This window comes from Erythrolamprus reginae, chromosome 2, assembly GCF_031021105.1.
Source record: "Erythrolamprus reginae isolate rEryReg1 chromosome 2, rEryReg1.hap1, whole genome shotgun sequence".
In the NCBI taxonomy this organism is placed as follows: Eukaryota; Metazoa; Chordata; class Lepidosauria; order Squamata; family Dipsadidae; genus Erythrolamprus; species Erythrolamprus reginae.
In genome coordinates, this window is record NC_091951.1 from 209,709,580 (window position 1) to 209,731,544 (window position 21,965).

At 43.2% G+C, this 21,965-nt stretch overlaps 1 protein-coding gene across 1 annotated transcript; it reads right to left on the minus strand.

The window, feature by feature from the left end:
* Positions 1-1,909: 1,909 nt before the first annotated feature.
* LOC139159500 (uncharacterized) lies at positions 1,910-21,360 on the minus strand. Its single transcript, XM_070736816.1, has 9 exons — positions 21,293-21,360; positions 17,877-17,927; positions 16,313-16,390; positions 15,050-15,106; positions 13,939-13,998; positions 12,326-12,390; positions 10,899-10,980; positions 8,364-8,422; positions 1,910-2,108 (listed from the first exon to the last, which is right to left on the minus strand). Exons 2-9 carry the CDS (start codon positions 17,907-17,909, stop codon positions 1,910-1,912), a joined length of 633 nt encoding a protein of 210 aa, XP_070592917.1. The 5' UTR covers positions 17,910-17,927; positions 21,293-21,360.
* Between the last annotated feature and the right edge of the window lie 605 nt (positions 21,361-21,965).

The window sequence follows — 21,965 nt, forward strand, 5'->3', positions numbered from 1 at the left end:
TTGGAAAGGATTCAATAAGTAGACAAAAATGTCAAATCCAGTCTGAGCATCTGGCCTACTGTGTGACAAACCATTATTATTATGTTAAGTTGTCATTCCAAATTGAGACCAGATACTCTAGTCCAGCGTTTCCCAACCGGTGTGCCGCGGCACACCGGTGTGCCGCGAGACATGGCCAGGTGTGCCGCTAAGCTCCAGCTGGGCGGGGCGCTGCCGGTACTTCCGTCCTGGGGCTCCCGCTCGCAGCTGTCCCCCGCCTCCTGCTCGATGCCGCGGTTTTCGGCGCTCTCCTGCTGGGCGCCAAAGAAGGAAGGCAGGAAGAAGGAGAGCTTTATTCTTCGCGCCTTTTCCCTGCCTTCCTTCTTTGGGACCCAGCAGGAGAGCGCCGAAAACCGCGGCATCGAGCAGGAGCCGGTTGACAGCTGCGAGCGGGAGCCCCAAGACGGAAGTACCGGCAGCGCCCCGCCCAGCTGGAGCTTCTCCTGCGTCGACGGCAAGTTTCCTTTGTGGCCCGGCGGGAGGGCACTGGCGATGGGAGCGGGGGGCGGGGGCGGCCGCAGTGGCCGCAGGCAGTCGTGGGGAGATGGCGGCGGCGAGAGGGAGCGCTCTCTCTCTCTCTCTCAGCTGACTGCAAGCGGGAGCCCTGACGGTGGCGGTTGGACGTGCTGCTAGACGTCGTACATGCTGGCGCTGCGGGCCTGGCATATACGGTGTCCAGCAGCACGTCCAGCTGTCGCCATCAGGGCTCCCGCTTGCAGTCAGCTGAGAGAGAGAGAGAGAAAGAAAGAGAGACATATAAGAGAGGCAGAGAGAGAGAGAAAGAGAGACATAGCAAGAGAGGCAGAGAAAGAGACAGAGCAAGAAAGAGAGGCAGAGAAAGAGAGAGAGAGAAAGAAAGAGAGACATAGCAAGAGAGGCAGAGAGAGAGAGACAGAGCAAGAAAGAGAGGCAGAGAAAGAGAGACATAGCAAGAGAGGCAGAGAGAGAGAAAAAGAAAGAGAGACATAGCAAGAGAAAAAGAGAGACTTAGCAAGAGAGGCACAGAGAGAGAGAGAAAGAGAAAGAAAGAGAGACATAGCAAGAGAGACAGAGAGAGAGAAAGAGAGAAAGAGAAAGAAAGAGAGATAGCAAGAGAGGCAAAGAGAAAGAAAGAGACATACAGCAAGACAGTGAAAGAGAGAGAGAGAGCAAGAGAGAGAGAAAAGCAAGAAAGAGATAGCAAGAGAGACAGAGAGAGAGAGAGAGCAAAGGAGAGAGAAAGACATAGAGGAAGGGAAGGAGGGAGAGAGAAAGAGAGCAAAAAAGAGAGAAAGAAAGAGGGATGGAGAGAGAGAAAGAAGGGAAGGAAGGAAAAGAGAAAGAGGGAGAAATAGAGCGAAAGGGAGGAAGAGAGAGGGTTTTTTTGTCCAAACTTTTCTTTAGCCCTCCCCCCGCCCCGCCCCCCCCCCTTTCAGTGTTCCCCGGGATTTTGAAAATATGAATAATGTGCCGCGGCTCAAAAAAGGTTGGGAAACACTGCTCTAGTCGGTGCGGTGCGGGTTCCTCTTACCCTCCTACAGGAGTGCTGCGTGCGATCGCAATGTTTCACGCAAGATTTTGCTTTGGTGCATGCACAGAGGGATGGTTTTTCTTCTGCGCATACTCAGCAAAAAATGTGCCAAAAATTAGGAAAGAATGGCACCATGCACGGACTGGCAAATTGGGCAATCGGCAGGCCACTATTGGAGTGGTGCACCAGAGCGCACTGATAGGAACCCACCTCTGATCTGGCTACTGTAAATAAAAAATAACAAGCACATCATAAAGGAAAGTGGCACAATAAACATCAGATCTGGTTCCAAGTTCAGGTAAACATATGTTTGTGGTGATTGTTATTCAGTTTTATTAAATGATGGGTGCATAAGTGCCTTCAAGAAGCTAAAGGAGGAAACAACCTCTTGGACTGGATGTAGAGCAGGGGAGTTGAGTGCAGCTGCAAGCATGGCTGCCTGGAGTACCTGGCATGAAAGATATGGAGAGGCAGAGCTAACAGCAGGATCAAAAGCAGGATTTTGGCTGAGGCCCACAGCATCCTCCAGGCAGCCTGGAGAGTTGGACGTGGGAAAGAGCTGCACAAAAATGGGAAAGAATGATACGTAAACAATGGCACAAGAATAGGATCAAATACAGCTGATGGTTTTTGGTTGAACAATGAAAAGGTGGATTTACTTTATCTTCATTAAAAGAAATCATTGATTTAATATTGGAATATAATGCTAAAGAAGGAGCCATCTCTTTTTTTTTTAACTAGGTGAAATTGAACAGTCATCACTTTCTTCAAAATTATAGCCAATGAATAGGGGGAAAAATTGGAAAATCTGTAATATTGTCTTTATTTTAAAAAATCAGTTGAGGAGAAGTTTTAAAAGGTGTGGGGGATCACCAATCAGAATAAACAGACAACAATCATAGCCAAAGCAGTGGGAGCAGGGGTGGACTACTGCCCAGACCGGGGTGGGGGAGAAACGCAGTGGGGTAGCAAAAATGGAGCTCCATCCCAGAGCACCCAATTTGCATTGAAAGATGTTGAAAGAAAATGCAGGGTGTCCAGCATAAGTCATGCTCACAGTGTGGTGGTAAAAATTTTGGTGGCCCTTCACTGAGTGGGAGGAACTGAAATCCAGAATGGGATTTCTTTAACTAGCTTTATTTCCATTTGGTTTATTCATGGGAGATTAATAACTTAAAGCTAAAGTATAAAACCACCTAACACAGTCTTGGAGAGAAAACAAAGTTTAGATTAAGTAAGTTTTACACATCATGCTCCTTTTATACAGGCATTGGGAAAAAACATATTTTGCCACTAATTGCAAGGTATCCTAGCCACTCAGACACTACCTATCTCGAGTGGCTGCTTAAAGATGAGCAGGCCAAAATTACAGCACAGGTGGCCAGATTCTGTGCAGCAGCAGTGAGGATTCATCGCAAATGTGTGCCTTCATCATAGTGAGATATGTATATCTTTTGTATATTTACAATGGGTCAATTTTGGTTGGTCAGCCAAAAGTCATGAATTTTGTAACTCGTTTGTCTCCAGATGTCCAAGAACCTCAACACCTAGCATGTCTTTGTTGACTTGGGTGATGACCAACTTTGGATGGTCAACGAATGGCTGTAAGTCAAGGACTACATTTATCACCCAGGAATCTGCTACTAGGATCAAAGAGATACTAAAATGTCTGGATTCTAAGAATCTGAAACAATTCTAGGATATTCTGTTTTTTTAAAAATAATATATTATTATTATTACTATTGTTGTATCTTGAAATGGCTACCTTGTATTGCTTGTAGATAGTTTGTTCCGTCTTCCAGCGCTGTCTGAGCTAAAGCAGGAAGTCGCTCCTGATTGGCTCAGACGCGGCTGGCTCTTGCTTTGGCGGGAGCCGCAAATGTATAAAAGAAGCGGTTTCTCCAAGCAGAGTCAGTCGGTACTAGCTGAATTGTCACTTTGCCTTGCTGAGCGGTCACTTGTTCTCTGAGCTGAATAAAAGTACCGATTTGTTTGAACCCTGCCTCTGGGTCTACTTCACTGGCGACGACGGACGGAAGAAACCTCGCGTGCAACATGAGCAACGTCCAGATCGGCCGGGCTCCAGAATTCTTCGACCCCGAAAAAACGTCCTGGGACGAATACATGGCTACCTTCGAAATCTTCCTCGAGGCGGCAGGAATACAGGACGCCGAAGCCGATCGCAGACGAGCTATGTTTTTGAATTACTGCGGCCCGGAAATCCGTGGCCTTGCCCAGACTCTCACCGACCCGCAGCCAGCAAGAACCGTCGCTTGGGACGTCCTACAAGACAAGCTAGTGAGCCATTTCAAACCGACCAAACCAGCCATGGTTTTCCGGCATCAGTTCTCCATGATGGCTCAGAAGGAAACAGAGTCAATCAACCAATTTACAACGCGACTTCGGACGGTACTTGCACAATGCAAGTTTAAAGACCCGGAAGCTCGCCTCACCGATGCCTTGGTTTTCGGCATGAGAAGCGCCACGGTGAGGAACAAACTCCTCACCGAAGACGAACCGACGCTACAAACTGTGATTAAATTAGCGCAAACCGCAGAAGCCACCGATGCAGCGGCTAGAGAATTAAAAGAACACGGAAGGCGAGAACTCATCGCCAAGATTGACTCCGCGTCTCCCCGCGCCGAGGGATCAGACGACCTCAGCCAACCAGCTCACAACGTGGACAACTGCTTCCTGGTACAAGACCAGCCAAGACACCACAGAGCTACTCACCCCCCAGCCCCCTGCGCCGGCTGCCGAGGGAACCACCAGCGCCATCGATGCCCCTTCCGGGACGCCACATGCCACCGCTGCAACCGCCGAGGCCACATCGCCATCGCATGCAGAGCAACGGCACCAGAGGAGACATTCTCCACACCGCGCCACCAACGACCACAAAACCAGACGCCCCAACCGCGAGAAAACCGACCGTTCCGCTATTCGGGTCAAAGAAACTACTCAACCGCTAACCGCGACTACTCAAGAGGTAACACTCAATTTTCCGTGAATAACACGGCAACTAAAAAAGGGGGCAAAATTGTTATCTCGCTGTTACTTAACAACCAACCATGCTCAATGGAGCTTGATACAGGGTCTAGGTATACCATTATGCCATGGGAGAAGTTCAAACTGTATATGCCTAATCTGTCTAAATCTGATCTAAAACAAACCTCTTTAGTAATCAGAGATTTTCAAGGGGGGGTAATCTCGGTCCTGGGAACAGCAAATGTACCTATTGTATTCAAGAATGTCAAATGTACCCTACCCATGCTTATTGTAACAGGGGCTAAGCACTCTCTCCTGGGTTTGGCTTGGATGGAACCTTTGGGGATTGAAATTTCGGGTGTTTGTACTGTAAACTGTGATAATATGCCTAATTTCGTGCAAGAGTTCCCTGAAGTGTTCAGCCCCACCTTGGGATCGTATAAGGGGCCCCCTATATCATTTTCTATTGACCCCAAGGTCCCACCAGTCCGGCTCAAACCTCGCAGGGTACCCCTCCCGCTGCTTCCCAAGCTAGACCTGCAGCTGGATAAACTTATAAGCCAAGGTATTTTAGTCCCTGTGGAACAAGGGCCATGGGAAACGCCCATAGTTACGCCTTTAAAGCCAGATGGTTCCTTAAGGGTTTGCGCTGACTATAAATCCACCCTTAATAAGGCTCTCCAACATCACCCCTACCCCATCCCGGTGGTACAACAACTCTTACACTCCCTGGGGGAAGGGAAAAGGTTTGCAAAAATCGACCTTGCGCAAGCTTACCAGCAACTCCCGGTCGATGAACAAACAGCAAACGCGCAAACAATTGTAACGCACAGGGGGGCTTTCAAATGCACAAGGTTACAGTTTGGGGTAAGCATAGCCCCAGGGATATTCCAGAGTATTATGGAACGCCTTTTGTCAGGGGTAAATGGGGCCATCCCATATTTTGATGACATCTTAATTGCAGGGGAAAACCAAGAGCAAGTAAACAAAAGAATAAGGGAAGTACTTAAGAGGTTACAGGATAAAGGGTTAAGGATCAAGCCTGACAAATGCGTTTGGGGAACCAACAGTATAGAATTCCTGGGATATAAAGTGGACAGAGAAGGTATCCACCCCACAACAGAGAAACTGAGGGCCATTAGGGAAGCCCCGGAGCCACAAGATAAAAATGAACTGCAGGCATTTTTAGGCCTCCTTAATTTTTATTCCGTTTTTTTGAAGCAGAAGGCAACAGTAGCAGAGCCTCTACATCGTTTACTCCAGAAGGAAACCCGTTGGACCTGGGGGGAAATTGAACGTGAAGCCTTTTTCCAAATAAAGCAATTATTGACTTCTAAGAGTGTGGTAGTCCAGTATAGTACTTCACTACCCATTAGGCTCACGTGCGACGCTTCGCCATACGGCGTAGGAGGAGTCCTAGCTCACGTTCTACCTAATAATACAGAGGCCCCAATAGCATTTTTTTCCAGAACCATGACCAGCATAGAGAGGAATTATAGCCAGTTAGATAAAGAGGCTCTAGCTTTAGTAGCAGGGGTGAAGAAATTTCACAACTACATTTTTGGAAGAAGTTTTGAATTGGTTACAGACCACAAGCCCTTACTAGGCCTGCTAGCCCCCAACAAGCCCACTCCACCATTTATGTCTCCAAGACTGATCAGGTGGGCCCTTTTCCTCTCAGGGTACCAGTATGAACTCACCCACAAGGGGGGGAAGGAAATCAATCATGCAGATGGCCTCAGTAGGTGCCCCATAACAGACTTAGTGGAGGACCCTGCTCCTTCCACAGATGTATTAATGATAGAGCTCGAGGATAACCCACTAACCACGGCCAAAGAGGTAGCTGCACACACGCAGCAAGATCAAATCCTTAAACAAGTGGTCAACTGTGTACTTAAGGGATGGCAAACTGACTCTGTGAAACCTGAATTGTGTGATTTCAAAACCAAAAGACTTGAATTATCATATGTAAAGGGTTGCCTGCTGTGGGGAGATAGAGTGATCATCCCCAAAAGCCTAAGGGTAAAGGTACTCAAAATGTTACATGTAGGCCATCCTGGGATTGTCAGGATGAAGAGCCTAGCAAGAGGGCATTTATGGTGGCCAGGGTTGGATGCTGATATTGAGAACTGGGTATCAAAGTGTGACCCATGCCAAGAATCACGGCCTAATCCCCCCAAAACAACCCCGGCTGAGTGGGAGCAGCCTGCTGGGCCTTGGTCAAGAATCCACATTGACTTTGCTGGTCCAGTGGGATCCCAGTATTTCCTGATAGTGGTTGATGCATTCTCCAAGTGGGTGGAAATAATAGCAATGAACAATATAACCACAAGTGCCACCATCAAGGTATTGAGTAGACTGTTTGCCACCCATGGTTGCCCAGATATCTTAGTGTCTGACAATGGGCCACAGCTAACAGCCAGGCAATTCGAATTGTTCCTAGACGGCCTTGGGGTCAGGCATGCCCTCATCTCGCCTTACTCGCCATGGGCTAATGGCTTGGCAGAACGTTACGTTCGTGTGGCGAAGGAGGCATTGCGCAGGTCAGGCCCTGGGGATGTACAGCAAAATTTGGACCAATTCTTGCTTACCCAACACATCACCCCTAACTCTCACACACATGTAAGCCCTGCAGAGTTATTAATGGGAAGAAAATTAAGGTCACCACTAGACAGGTTGAACCCAAGATTCTGTGTTAATAATCAAATGTTTGTAAAACCTGAAAGGGAAATGTATTTGGGACAAAATGTATTTGTAAAAATTTTTGATGGAGGTGTAAACTGGATGAAAGGAATTGTTGTCAAACAAAATGCACCAAAGACTTATATAGTAAAACTAGAGGATGGTCGACTGTGGAAACGACACATCGACCACATTCGGAAACGAACAGAAAATCCTTTGCCACAAACCGCTGACATGGACTCTCCCCCTTCAACAGATCTTAACACATTGCCCGAACTAAGAGACACGCAAAGGAACTTATCGGGCCAGGGAGAGCCATCCAGCGACGCCGAGCCATCCTCCTCCTCCGAGGTCTGCGTTGGGCCCGCCAGGCCAAGTCCACCGCACCGGGAGAACAACGGTGAGCCATCTTCCACAGTCGGTGTCGAAGGAGAAATTGAACTGCGCAGGTCAGAGCGAGCTTCACGGAGACCCCACCGATTGGACGACTTTGTCACATGGCTTTCGTGATGGATGTGTCCAACTATGAGGGGAGGGGTGTTGTATCTTGAAATGGCTACCTTGTATTGCTTGTAGATAGTTTGTTCCGTCTTCCAGCGCTGTCTGAGCTAAAGCAGGAAGTCGCTCCTGATTGGCTCAGACGCGGCTGGCTCTTGCTTTGGCGGGAGCCGCAAATGTATAAAAGAAGCGGTTTCTCCAAGCAGAGTCAGTCGGTACTAGCTGAATTGTCACTTTGCCTTGCTGAGCGGTCACTTGTTCTCTGAGCTGAATAAAAGTACCGATTTGTTTGAACCCTGCCTCTGGGTCTACTTCAACTATTATTATTATATTGATGGTCTTTGACTGTAATAAAGACTTCTTGTTGTTACACATCATGCAATTCAGCTTTTTGTCCTCTTTAATCTGGTTAAAGCTTGTTGTGTAAATACAGCTTTTGCCCTTTCCTTTTTTTCCATCCCGCCCATCTCCAACACTTCTGCTTTGCATCTTATCTATTTACAGTACCTGCATGTTTATTTTTTTAGACTTATATTCTACCCCACCTGCGAAGGCAACTCTAGGCAGCTTATTCAATTTAAAGTTATTCAATTAAAATATCGTACAAAGAGTTAACATGTTAATAAATCATAGTCCATTGGCCACTTACATGGATGAGCAGTACTCATTGGAAGTACTTCTGTATAGTTCCAGACTTGTAAGTCTCTTCTGAAAGAATAGGAAAAACAAAATGTGAGATGGAAGAGTTCCTCTTAGCACACATTTATTTCAAAGAACGGAGCATGGAGGTAACCTTCGATTTATAACCACAATGCTTCAAAGTTATGATTGCCATAGAAAAAATGATGACCCGTCCTTAGAATTACAATCAGCTCATCACTCCCACAACCACATGATTGCAATTTGGGCACTTGGGCTACCACATTTACATTTCTTGTACAGTCTTGCGGTCACATGGTCATGATTTGCAACTTTCCCAGTGGCAGGCATAAAATCAGATCCAGTCACATGGTGGCTCAATGACTGCATTGCTTGCAGTCCCAATTCTGATAATAAATTGAGGAGTCTCCTTTGACGGTTTCTTTCTCCTTTAAAAAGCAAGAATCAAACAGAAAAGAAGTGGCAAAGGTGAAGGCCATAGATAGGATTTGCAGCTGTCCTGGGCTGGTTCTACAGCTGTGTGATTAAGTGTAATTGCCTTGCACTCCTTGTGGACATGGAATAGGACAACTTGAGGGGCTGCTACAGTGAGGGGGGGTTAGGCCAGACATGGAATAATGGGTGGAAGCTGACCAAAGAGAGATTCAACCTGGAAATAAGGAGAAACTTTCTGACAGGGAGAGTGATCAACCAGTGGAACAGCTTGCCTGCTGAGGTTGTGAACACTCCATCATTTGAGAAATCCAAGAGGAGATTGGACTGCCATTTGTCTAAAATGGTGTAGGGATTCCTACTTGAGTGGGGGCTGAACTAGATGACCTACAGCAGTGATGGCTAAGCTTTTTTTCCTTGGGTGCCGAAAGAGCATGCGTGCATGCTATCGTGCATGCGTGTATGTTCACACCCATAATTCAATCCTTGGGAGGGCAAAAACAGCTTCCCCCACCCTCCTGGAGGTCCTCTGGAGGGTGGAAACTGTCTGTTTCCCAACTTCTGGTGGGCCCAGTAGGCTCGTGTTTCACCCTCCCCAGGCTTTAAAGGCTTCCCTGAAGCCGGAGGAGGGTAAAAACACCTCCCCCATCCTCCCAGAGGCTCTCTGAAAGCCAAAAACGCCCTCCCAGAGCCTCTATGTGAGTCAAAAATCAGCTGGCCAGCACACACATGCATGTTGCAGCTGAGCTAGGGCAATGGCTCATGTGCCAGCAGATATGGCTCTGAGTGCCAACTGTGGCACCCGTGCCATAGGTCCACCAGCACTGAATTACAAGGTCCTTTCCAACTCTATTAGATTACTATCTAATCTAAACTAAACTCGCAGAAGCCAACTCATCATGGCCAATTTGTCATGACTGACTTGCTGTGGCCAACTTACCATAGCTCATTCGCCATGAGTTAACTCAACAACTCAATTATTTAAAATAATTTTAAACATATTTTAATTTTTGTCATTCACACTGTTTTGTCCTTCCTTTTGCATCCTCTCTTTAATTATTCTGTTCTACACTTCTTTGATGTTACATTAACATTGTTAACTCTTGTCCCACTATGAGTTTTCCTGGAGCAAGATGACCATGGTGAGCTGGTCATGGCAAATTGTCCTAGACCCTTTTGGACGAGAACAAACTTCCAGCTCTGCTCCAACGTACTCAAAAATCACTGCAACCCCTGTCTGTAGTGTGCATGTCAGAATGTCAGGGTTCCCATTGATGCAGACTCTTGCTTTATCCCATTGGCTCTTCACTCTTCAAATCATGATCCTATGACATCATTTTTAAAAAATACAGTGATACCTTGTCTTAGAAACTTAATTGGTTCTGGGACAAGGTTCTTAAGGTGAAAAGTTTGTAAGATGAAACAATGTTTCCCATAGGAATCAATGGAAAAGTGATTAATGCGTGCAAGCCCAAAATTCACCCCTTTTGCCAGCCGAAGCACCCGTTTTTGCGCTGCTGGGATTCCCCTGAGGCTCCCCTCCATGGGAAACCCCACCTCCGGACCTCTGTGTTTTTGTGATGCTGCGATTTCTCTGAGGCTCCCCTCACTGGGAAACCCCACCTCCGGACTTCCGTTGCCAGTGAAGCGCCCGTTTTTGCGCTGCTGGATTCCCCTGCTGGGATTCCCCTGCAGCATCGCAAAAACACGGAAGTCTGGATGTGGGGTTTCCCATGGAGGGGAGCCTCAGGGGAATCCCAGCAGTGCAAAAACAGGGGCTTCACTGGCAACGGAAATCCGGAGGCGGGGCATCCCAGTGGTGGTGGTGGGTTTGTAAGGTGAAAATAGTTTGTAATAAGAGACAAAAAAATCTTAAACCCCGGGTTTGTATCTCGAAAAGTTTGTATGATGAGGTATCACTGTACAAGGAAGGTGGCAGTGATACAGCCCTTTTCATATGGACTGGTCAGAGGAAAATGCTGAAGTATCTCAAGGCAGGGAACTAGTTGGAGAAGGCACTGGCCAACTCATCCATAGTTTTGTTTTGGGAAGAGGGTGGCATTAAGAACAATTGCAACCACAAACTTCATACCATCTGGTCACACACTTGTTCCTCCCAAAGAAAGCCCCCTGCCGAGGTCACCATTTCTCCAGACAGGGCATCTTTCTGCAAACTAAAATAGAAAACAGTAGTGAAAATGCAACTGTGGACCGAATATTTTGTCACTTGCAACTCAGTAACCCATTCTTGCTTTACAGAAAAATATGAAGTTGCTTTTCAAGTCTTTTAAAATGCTGATTAAAGTTTGAAGTTTCCTAAAACACCTCTTGTCTTTATGCCTGTCTGCACGCGCGCACACACACACACACACACACACACAAAAGCACAATGTTTCTCACAAATAAAAGCAATTCCACTGTCAAATATAAGAAACTCCAATACTAATCCCATCACAGGATATTTTCAATGAGAACATGTGCCAAACCTAAAAAATATTATGGGGACGTCTCTTTGGTTTTATTTATTTCCAGCCTACATTCCCAAGGCCTGTTTGTTGAGATGCCCTCAAATCAGGGGTGAAATGCTACTACCTGTTCGGCCTGGTTCGGGCATACTAGTAGTTCAATACCAATGGTTCAGAGAAGCGGTAGCGGCAGCAGTGCAAGACTCCACCCACCCACCTGGGCATTGCCATTTTCTCTTTATTGTTAACCCTCTGTGCATGCGCCAAGCATTCTGTGCATGTGCAGGTGTTGTATATACTCCTGGTCAGTTGGAGGATGGTGAAGAGTTAGATGACTGATACAGATAGTGTTTATGAATTAGTGCCAGACCCTGGGTTACAGGTATCAGAACAGGTGGGAGGCCAGCCACAGGATGTTGCTATGAGTCCAGACTCATGAGGAAGAGACAGACAATCGCTGGTTAAACCCTCAATTCAGAAGAGTTCAAAAACGCAAGGAGCAAGTGTTAGGGAAAAGATATTAAGGGGAGGAACGGGTTAATTTCTGGAGTGATGTATTCGTCATGTCAGGGTGCCAGCGGGGAAGAAAGGCGGAGTTTTTCAATGTTGTAAATCCATCATGGATATGTGTTGTTTTGGCTTTGGAGTGAGTTAGCTTATTCTTTGTTATTTCACAGCTATTCCTGGTGCTTTTAAACTACGCTGTATAGACATAAATCTTAAGATAAGGGAGGAGGCATGGAGAAATGTTTGTGTGCTCTAATTGCTAAAGATAAAGAGAGAGGAATGTGACTGTCTGTAATGCATTTTGAATACAGAGGAGAGGAGAGTTTTTGTTTATGAAATCCTGCATTCAGTAAGTGTTATTCCCAATGTAACTGAAGTTCTACCAGAATCCAGAACAGCAGTGGGTGAAAAAGTATGCCTGATGATGACATGCGTATGCAAAGCTCTTGCTTCTGAACCAATAGGGAAGGTAAGTAGATTTCAACATTGTTTCAAATGGATATTATATTGCTATTCCTGTTTTACAGATGAAGAACTGAGTCCTTACAGTGCTATTTCCTGTTGAACTTCCACCACATTGTCTTCTAAGGAGGTGGTGTGTCGGTGCAGCTCCTTCATTGATTTAGAAAGAAAACAACATTGCTTTTTAGGCTTTCAAATTTGTTTTATCTTAAATTTTTACACTATTTCAGCTAGGCTTTAAACCAGGGGTGAAATTCAATTTTTTCCTCTACCTGTTCTGTGGGCATGGCTTGGTGGGTGTGACAGCAAAATCCACATTCTCTCCCCATTCCTGGGGGAAGGATATTGCAAAATCTCCATTCCCATCCCATTCTAAAGCCAGCCAGTTTGCCTGTTCTCTGAGTCTGAGCTACTCAAAATTTCTACTACCAGAAACAGATGAATTTCAGCCCTGCTTCAAAGTCTTTTGAAAGGTCTGAGATGGCAGGATACTCCGGATTGTGAGGGCAATATGCTGGTTCTGTTAAAAAGTGCTATTGCTAACATGTTGTAAGCCGCTCTGAGTCTAAGGAGAAGGGTGGCATAAAAATTAAAAAATAAAATAAAATATAAAATATAAAATATAAAATAATATAAAATATAAAATATAAAATATAAAATATAAAATATAAAATATAAAATATAAAATATAAAATATAAAATATAAAATATAAAATATAAAATATAAAATATAAAATATAAAATATAAAATATAAAATATAAAATATAAAATATAAAATATAAAATATAAAATATAAAATATAAAATATAAAATATAAAATATAAAATATAAAATATAAAATATAAAATATAAAATATAAAATATAAAATATAAAATATAAAATATAAAATAAAAATAAATAAAAATAAAATAAAATAAATACAGGAAGAGAGATTAATTTGGAGATCTCTAATCCTTGATACTCTATATTGGATTTCATTATATGCCATTTAATTCTAATTGAAGATAATCTGAACCTGAAATCAAACGTAGGAGAGGATTTTTCTCAGGAATTTGGCAGACACAATTTTCATCGATTTTCAACTTTTATCTATTGTTTCAGCACTTAGATTGATGTGGCAGCTACAGATAGTCCGAAACTTATTGTCTCACCTGGCACCAAGATTGCAGTTACAATCACCGTGGTCATAGAACAAGATGTCATGTGACCATATCATCTTATGATGGCAATCCCAGCACTCCCGATTGCAGTTATTAAACAGAAATTGTGGGTATTTACATGACTACCCACTCCAATTCAAGCCATTCAAGGCTTGGTCCCACCCAGCTCCGAGTCTCAATAAGACAGGCTCCAATTCTCAACACTAGCTAGCCATATCCTGAGAAGCCTCAGTCACCAGAGTCTGTCCCAGCAAGCATTTGCTTGCTCAGCTGCCTTCTATCCCAGTTCCCTGCACCAACCTTCTACCTTTTGCACCCAGCCAAAGCATAAGCGCTTAACTTGGTTGTCTTTCTTTTGGACCAAACTTCTCTGGGGGACATTTACTAAGTCTATGTCTTCTTTTAGAAGACAGTGCAGTGCCTCATTTCTTTCAGTGCCGACTCACTTTTACTTTGTGATTCTCTTTGATCCTGCATAAATTCTGTTAGCTTCATATATGTGACAACTCTGTTGCAGGGGACAAAAGTTGTCATACCTGGCTCTTCAGAGACAGCCCTTGGATTACCGTGCTCAGTTTCTCAATATGCTGCCGTTTCTAAAATGCCAAAAATATATTAGAAGATTTTTATTGTATTTCCATGTAAAAAAAAAATGAGCCTTGCATATTTTTGAGGTGTAGTTTTTGAAATTATATTAACGTGTATCTACATGTATCTTTATGTTCTATTATTCTTTCATCAAAGTGGTAGTCGTAGAAATTTTAAATTGGAAGGGATTTTAGAAATTATATAGTCCAACCCTCTGCCCAGTGCAGATTCCCCTAGCAATGTCACTGACATGGACTATTCCAGCCTTAGCTTAACACCATCTGATAAAAAAAGAACGCAACCACACCATGACAACTTATTCCATACAGTGAGGGGGTTGATCAGATATTAGGCAGACAAAGGATTTGAAGGAGAGTGCATAATGAACAGTGAACAGGGGGGAGGAAGGTATTACGCTTATTTCCTAATTCTAGAATTCAGCATGATCTGGTAAGCCTAAATGTTGAAGATGGAAAGGAAATCAGAAGATAAGGCGGTGATAGTTACAAACTTGGACCGCTTTGAATGGATTTAGACAACTTCATAGGGGCTGGGCTGATAGTAGCAATTATTTGTAATGGCTGCATAGTGTATTATATGGGATGCAGCAGGCCACCCAGTGCCTCTTTCTGGAAAAAATCAGTGGTAGAAACTATTACTTTAGTATTTGGGGACTTCCCAGAAGCATCTAACTGAGCTTTGTGGGAATTTAATATTACAGTATGTACTTTCAGAGCATTTGTTTCTAATTCTTATATTCAATATTTCCATAAAGCTACTTTTATTATGAATAAATGGACCTTTTAGTCTTAGAAGATGCTTCTAAGCATGGCATATCTCTCAAATTAAAGTATAACTAGAAGGATCCAAGAAGTAGCAGCTGAGATAACTATTGAACCCTATCTGCTGAATTGTGAACGTTGACAAAATTGACTATTATAGACACCTGGAAAATAATCATCATGCCTTGGCTCATTTTTCTCAGCCAAAGACCCATGAGTAGTTTAGTTTGCCATCAAAAACAAAGGAACTTTGAAACCAGAAATACAATTGATTTACCTGCCTGATCCCGTCATACTTTGTCTGCCACTGAGCTTCCCATTCAAATAAGTGCCTCTATGTCGGTGGAGAAAAAAATTTAACAATTTAGTTGCAGCAACTTCCAGTCTTCAAATGCAAAGTCCCAGTCACAACTATGAGCTGTCCCTTAATATTTTGAGCATTCGAGATTATTTCTGTCCCAAACCTGGGACACAATTGTGGAGCTCTAGTTTCAATAAAGTAGTTCTCTTTTGTCTTCCATAAGTGAGTAAGCTGGTGAAAAACTATATTCTCAGAACAGCAAGAATACATTCAATTTCTTCACACATGAAAACTTGGATATATATATACTGTATATTCCTAGTAGCTCTAATAGCCCAACTAAACACTGTACTTTGCAAAGCAAAAATGTTCCACCTCAACAACACATTTTAAACCATGCTGTAAATGTATTCCGCCTCGGTGCTTCACCCTACTTCTCAAAGCACTGAAGTGCACATCTCTTGGACTTGATTGACAGCTCATACCAAAGGAAATGCCCAGGGACTACATTCTTGCAGAGCAGCAAAATAGCTCTCTGGTGCATATAAGCAGTGCCTATGCAGTTTTGCTTCAAAGCTTAATCAGAAAGAGGTGTCCTTTAAACTTTATATATTCTTAGTAGAGACATTTTCCATTATTGTACTTTGGGAAACAGAAGGGAACCAACTATGAGCACAATATTGCTGCTCAGAGGACTCTTCCACGCTCAAGAAAGCTCATTCCTTTCTCCCTTCCCATGAAGAGACTACAGAGATCTCCTATCTCCATTCAGATTTTTCCCACTTCCTGGAAAAGAACAGAAGATGAATTAGCAGACTTCCTCGTTCCTATGCTGTTTACTGCCCAACAGCTACAGCATCTAGTTGTAGGGACTGGGGCAGCAGTAGAGCACTGTTAATTTAATAACCTGATTGCATATGGAAATCCTACTTTGTCTTAATAAATCTGGCAGCTGTAGCATGTAGTATAATAAACAAGCACATACTCTTCTTGCCTGTGCAAATGGATCTTCTCTTGTGAAAGAGAAGGGACAGTTACTCAAGCAAGCAGAGCTATATTTAGTAAGAACGTGTGTGTGTATGTATATGTGTGTGCATAAAATAAGTATGCAAGATAACATCAATGCTTAGAATTTCTATTACATTTCTACCAAATTCTGTGATCATTTTTACATTAATAGTATTGATTTCCTAGTCTAGTAGGCCCTTATATCAAATATATAAAGCACGTGAAAGTTACCTTCAGTTCATTGCCTTCTGATCTGAGTTTCTTCAGAACATCTTTGTTGTACTGCTCATCCAGCTGTTGCTTGAAGACCTGTATATAATTATTGCAAAAAAAGAATCCAAAATTTTCATAGTTAGAAAGAAGGCAGTGCCATTATGTGGGCTCACAGATAGGTAGTTACTATTGCAGTTGGTTTCTTCTTTGATCTCTCATACATTTCCACATCGGCCTGCCCTCTCAGAGTTGAGCCAAGAACAGATTTTTCTAGACTAAACATGTCCATCTGCTGAGGCTTTCACTTTCTGAAGAATTAGCAAATGAAGCATCTTGTATCAAAGGCAATTCCTGCTATGTTCATGTATGCTTGTCCCCCCCATTTGTTTCAGAAAAGGATTCCTATGAACCAGAGGTGGCCAACCTGCATCCAACTTAATATGGTTTGGAAGAATAACAGTATGAGAGGAAAGTGATTTTCCAGATTTCTGAAATCAGTGGAGAGCCTTAATCCTACAGGAAATTTCACTTTATCTTTATAAATCTAGCCCCTGTAGCTGATCATTTAGTCAGACTATACTAGTGCGTTATTTTTTCTGATCTGAATTTTCAGATTCATTTGAACTATATTTGAAGCCAGATTAGATTTATATAGTGTCATACAATTCCTATATGTGCTATCTCCATTGATAATGTAATCACACTTGTGAAATAATTGATAGATAAGCAACATACATTATATCCAAAGATGTTCAGCCATCTAAGTATAGTTCTGATGCATATTTAACATTGAGTTGGTGTGTAAGCCCCGCTACATGCTGAAAATTGCCACCCCAAGTAAACATTATCTCAGATTCAGAGCTGCATTACTGACTTATTCTTACCATTCTTACCAAGCTATAATTGGTTCCTTATTTAACAGCTGGTGTTTTGCATTTGTTTCTAAGGCTTTACCCTTCCCACTTCTCACCAAAAGGGGGAGCTCTTCATTTATTTTTCCTGGCTTCCACCATTTCTATATAGTGTACTGTATATACTATCACTGCTAGGTGGCAGCAACTAACCAAATTTAGCAGATCTTCAAATGCATGCAAGGACAAATCTAGTTAATAATTGGATGGGAGACTAACAGGAAATCTCTGAATTGGAAAGTTGGGATGGTTTTTTTTAAGGAGGCAATAAGAAACCACTTCCATGAAACTGCTAAGAAAGCTACATGGATTTATCCCATAGAGTCACAGGAATCAAATGACAGGTACAATGTCCAATTTCTATTTCAGGTTGCAAATTAACTGCTGCATATTCAAATGTTGGTTAATGAAATTTGGCATATTTGTAACATCAAATTATTTCATCTGGGGCAGGTGGTTGGACCTGCAAGATCCCTTCCAACTCTGTTAATCTGTAAAATCTGGTATGCTACAGTTAATTTGCAGGTTTATGTTTTATGATTTATTGTACTTGGAGCATAAAGTGATAACCGTAACCGTAAGCCAAACCTAATCACTTTATTTTATAGTCAAATGAAGTCTAGAATAAAGGCAGCAATCTTTTTGAACTCTGCCCTCTCTGAAATACTCACCCTTTTTTCCAGTTCTTTAACTATCTCAGCCATTTTCTGATTTTCCCTTTCCTGCAATTTAGCAAAGAAATGAAACTATGTAAGCCCTGCTGCTTAGATTATGTTTTTTTGTTTAGTTTAGTTTTGTAAAAAATTTTATTATCAGCACTATTAACACTTAAAAATCATACTGTGTTGCACTTTAGAATATTCAGCGTGCTTTATGCAAATTTTTGTGCAGTAAAATCAGTACAGTATTGTTATTCCTGTCCTGCAGGCAGTGATGGGCTACCAAAATTTTTATTACCACACTGTGAGCGTGACTTATGCATTTTGTTTCAACATCTTTCAGTGCAAATTGGGTGCTCTGGGTTGGAGTTCCATTTTCGCTACCCTACTGCATTCCCCCCCCCCCCAATCTGGACAGTAGCCCACCCCTGATTATCTACTATATAAAGTTTATGTACACACATGCACGCACAGATCTTCTAAAATTATACACATTCAACCTCATTTGCTGCGATAGGAAAACATACCCAGAGCCCAGAAGGGGGGAAAAGGGGGGGGGAATAAAATTTTGCTACCCGTACTGTGAATCTGACCATACCCGTAGGAGCCCATCATTGCCTGCAGGGGACTTTAGCTAAGATTGCCACTAGAGTGAGGAGGCAAGAAATCTTGTAGGTCCCATCCCCTAAAACGGGCGTCAGCAAACTGTGGCTCTGGAGCTGCATGCAGCTCTTTGGGCCTTCCGCTGCGTCTCCCAGTCCCACTATTGGCTGTTTCCACCCCTTGCCCAGCTCTCCCAGTCACTCTCAGCTGGCCTGAGGAGGTAAGGGCAATGGTGGGGGATGGAGAATCACCTGGAGCTGATTCTCCACTGTCTCACTTTTCCTGGAGATTCTTCCAGCCCTTGCTGGTACCAGTCATGCCTCAGTTGCTTGCTTTTCACCCAGAGACACTGGCCCAACACTGCTGCAACCGATGCCGGCCTCGCTAACACAAGGGCTGGTGGAGTGGGAATGGGATCTGGGAGGACGGGATGACAGGAAGGGCTGGGCACCTTTGCTGCACTTTGGTCAAGTCTGAGCGCTTGGTTGAAGAGGGTCTCCCCGCTCATGTGCACCCTACCAGCCTTGCCACAGCCAGACAGAAGGTCACAATAAGGAGAGGAAGGAGGAGAAGGGTCACCAGAGCCTTAGTGCAGGAGCAAAGTGGCCCTGTACTTGCCTTTGTGCCACATTTGTACTCAAGGCAGCCCTTAACTCCCCCACAAAAGGGGGAAGGGGAGAGATAAGACAGAGAAAAGGGAATTGTTGAGTTCATATACTGAAGAGACAGGAGACTGGTGGAATGACTTTTTAAAAATTATTATTATTAATTGGACTTGTATGCTGCTCCTCTCTGTGGACTCGGACTTCAGCTCTTTCTTAGGTTACAGGGAGTAACATTTCTGCTCAAGCAGCCCTTGCCTCCCGCCCCTTTGGGAGGGAGCTCCCCCCCTCTGCGCTCGGGAAAAGAGCTGCAGGGGGGGGACAATAACTGGAGTGCAGGAGTGAAGAGAAGAAAGGGAGAAGAAAGAGAGAAACAAATGAAAGAGAGACAGAGAGAGAGAAGGGGAGAGGGAGAGAAAAATGAGAGCTGGAGGGAGAGAATGGGAAGAGGAGAGAGAGAGAGAGAAAGGGAGAAATGAGCAAAGTGGAGGGGAAAATGAGAGAGACCTGGTTTTGCCAGTGGGCCTGGGGAACCCAGAGCAGGATGGAGTTCATTAGATGCATGAGGTGTTGTCACTGAGATGGGAGGGGGGGTATTATTTTATTATTTATTTTTTCCTATTAGTTTTATTTTTTTATACTTGATGTTTTTATATTCTCAAGATGCCTTGAATCACCATGTGTGAATGGGTGGCAATGTAAATTGTTTAAAATAAAAATAAATAAAATTACAATAATGAATTCAAACTGTTATTAAACTTAGCACTATTTTCTTGATTTGAATGGCCTTAGTGTGAAATTCTCAAAAAGAATGTTTTTTAAAAATAATCCAATTTCTATTGCATTTGCCATAGCAAACATTTACAAAGGGCAGGTTTGGGATTATCATCAGGAAGATGGCAAGGCCAATGAGAAAGGTGTATCAAAACTCTTGTCCAAAACATTTAGAGAGGGCCAGAATGCCTATCTTTAAAGACACTGGTTTTTATTTCTTCAAAATGTTACATATCAGGTAGAATAATGAGAAACCTCATACTGGCATGAATACTTCTCTGGATTTGATCAATTCACTCAAGAGTATTTTTAAAAAGTTGTTATAGAATGCCTAAGTGTGAAGAAGAAGATGTATCATTGGCCATCAGAAATAAAGACTAAAAACAGAACATTGAAATAGCAATTACAAAAATTACAAAAAAACCCCACCCCACATCCCTTATTGACTCCTGTCGGTCTAGAGAGCCATTCTAATACCAACTTCTTTCTCCCAGAATACAAATTGGTCAAGGTTTCTAGAAAACCATGTCATATAATCAGTGATGGGCTGCCAAATTTTTAACTGCCACCCTTTGAGCGTGGCTTATTTTGTGGTGGTTTGATGGTCATGTGACTGGGTAGGAGCAGCTTGCTGGCCATGTGACCAGGTGGGAGTGGCTTGATGGTCATGTGTCTGGGGGGGTTGCTTAAAGGTCATGTGACTCGGTGGGAGTGGCTTACCAACCAAGATAAGTTTTCACATAGGTCCTTGGACTCTTTTTCAGTTGATTAAGTCACATTATTTGAATAGCCACAAAAAGGACAAATGATAGACAGCATTATTGGTTGAGGAGCACAGTAACATTTTAATGTTTTGTACTGAACCCACAAGGTTTAGTATGATAACAGATTAGGCAAGTAGTTCAATTTTTTTTAATTGCTACAAAAGTTCAGTTCTAGGTAATCATTAAAATGATTAAAGCAGTAGATGGTTGGAACAAACTTCCAGCAGACGTGGTTGGTAAATCCACAGTAACTGAATTTAAACATGCCTGGGATAAACATATATCCATCCTAAGATAAAATATAGGAAATAGTATAAGGGCAGACTAGATGGATCATGAGGTCTTTTCTCTGCCGTCAGTCTTCCATGTTTCTATTTTCTAAAGCGTTTATAGGTAAAATATACTATTTAATTAATTTCTATTTTAAAAGTAATTAAGGATCAAACTAAGGTGCTAGAGAAGGAAGGACAACTTAAAAAACTATTAAATAGTCCATAAACCTACTACCACCCTGGGCGCCCCCCGCCCCCTGTGGGTGCAACAGCCCATTACTGCATATAATCCAATTTTCTTATCTCCACCCTGAGGGGTAAACACAATCCGATAAAGGAAGAAGGAAGGGAAGCTGAGCATAGTGAAGACAGAATGCAGAGTTCTTAAATAGTCCCCTGAGGGGCTCACTTGCTTGTGGATATGCAGCTGGCGTTGACGGCTTCGGTTCTGATACTCCTGCAGAACTCCCTGGATTTCTTCCAGTTCCTCTTGCAATAGTCGAGTTTTCTTCTCCAGGGGCTTAAGACTGCAAAGGACAAAACGGAAGGTATCCTCACCATTTCCTAAGACAACAATTTAATCCCAGAAGAATATTACTCAGAAGAATCCTGACCTTGCTTCAAATTTCTGCCCCTTCCATTTACGCCTGTCAACACATTGAGTTGAGCCTATCAGCTAACCTTTGCAAATCCTTGCAGTATTTTTCAGTTAGAAATGAAGAAAACCCTCTACAAAACCTGATTTAAACTTAGCCATAGCAGATCTTCTAGGCCCATGATGGCAAACATATGGCACACATGCCACAGGTGGCACTCAGAGCCCCTCTCTGCACCCCAGGTCAGATCTCTGTGGCATTTCTTTCGTGAGCTTCTCTTTCCCTGCAAATGAAAAAAAAAAGTTCACAAAAGAAAATATCTTACTTCTTGCCACGCAGCTGGTGTTGGGATCCCCCCCCCCCCCGCTCACTAGCCAAATCATCTTCCGGTCTCTGCTCTGCACACGCATACACACCTTTCAGTTGTGGCATGCACAGCTTGGGCACTCAATGTCTAAAAGATTTGCCATCACTGTTCTAGGCTGCTCAA

Bases quoted from the DNA above. Each gene is read 5' to 3' on its own strand.
- LOC139159500 (XM_070736816.1), bottom strand. From the start codon at position 17,909: ATGGCTGAGATAGTTAAAGAACTGGAAAAAAGG. The intron at 15,107-16,312 runs GTAACTTTCACG...CCACCGACATAG, and splicing joins CAGAAGGCAATGAACTGAAG to AGGCACTTATTTGAATGGGA. The intron at 2,109-8,363 runs GTAAGTGGCCAA...ATTTTTGTGCAG, and splicing joins AATGAGTACTGCTCATCCAT to CTCTTTCCCACGTCCAACTC.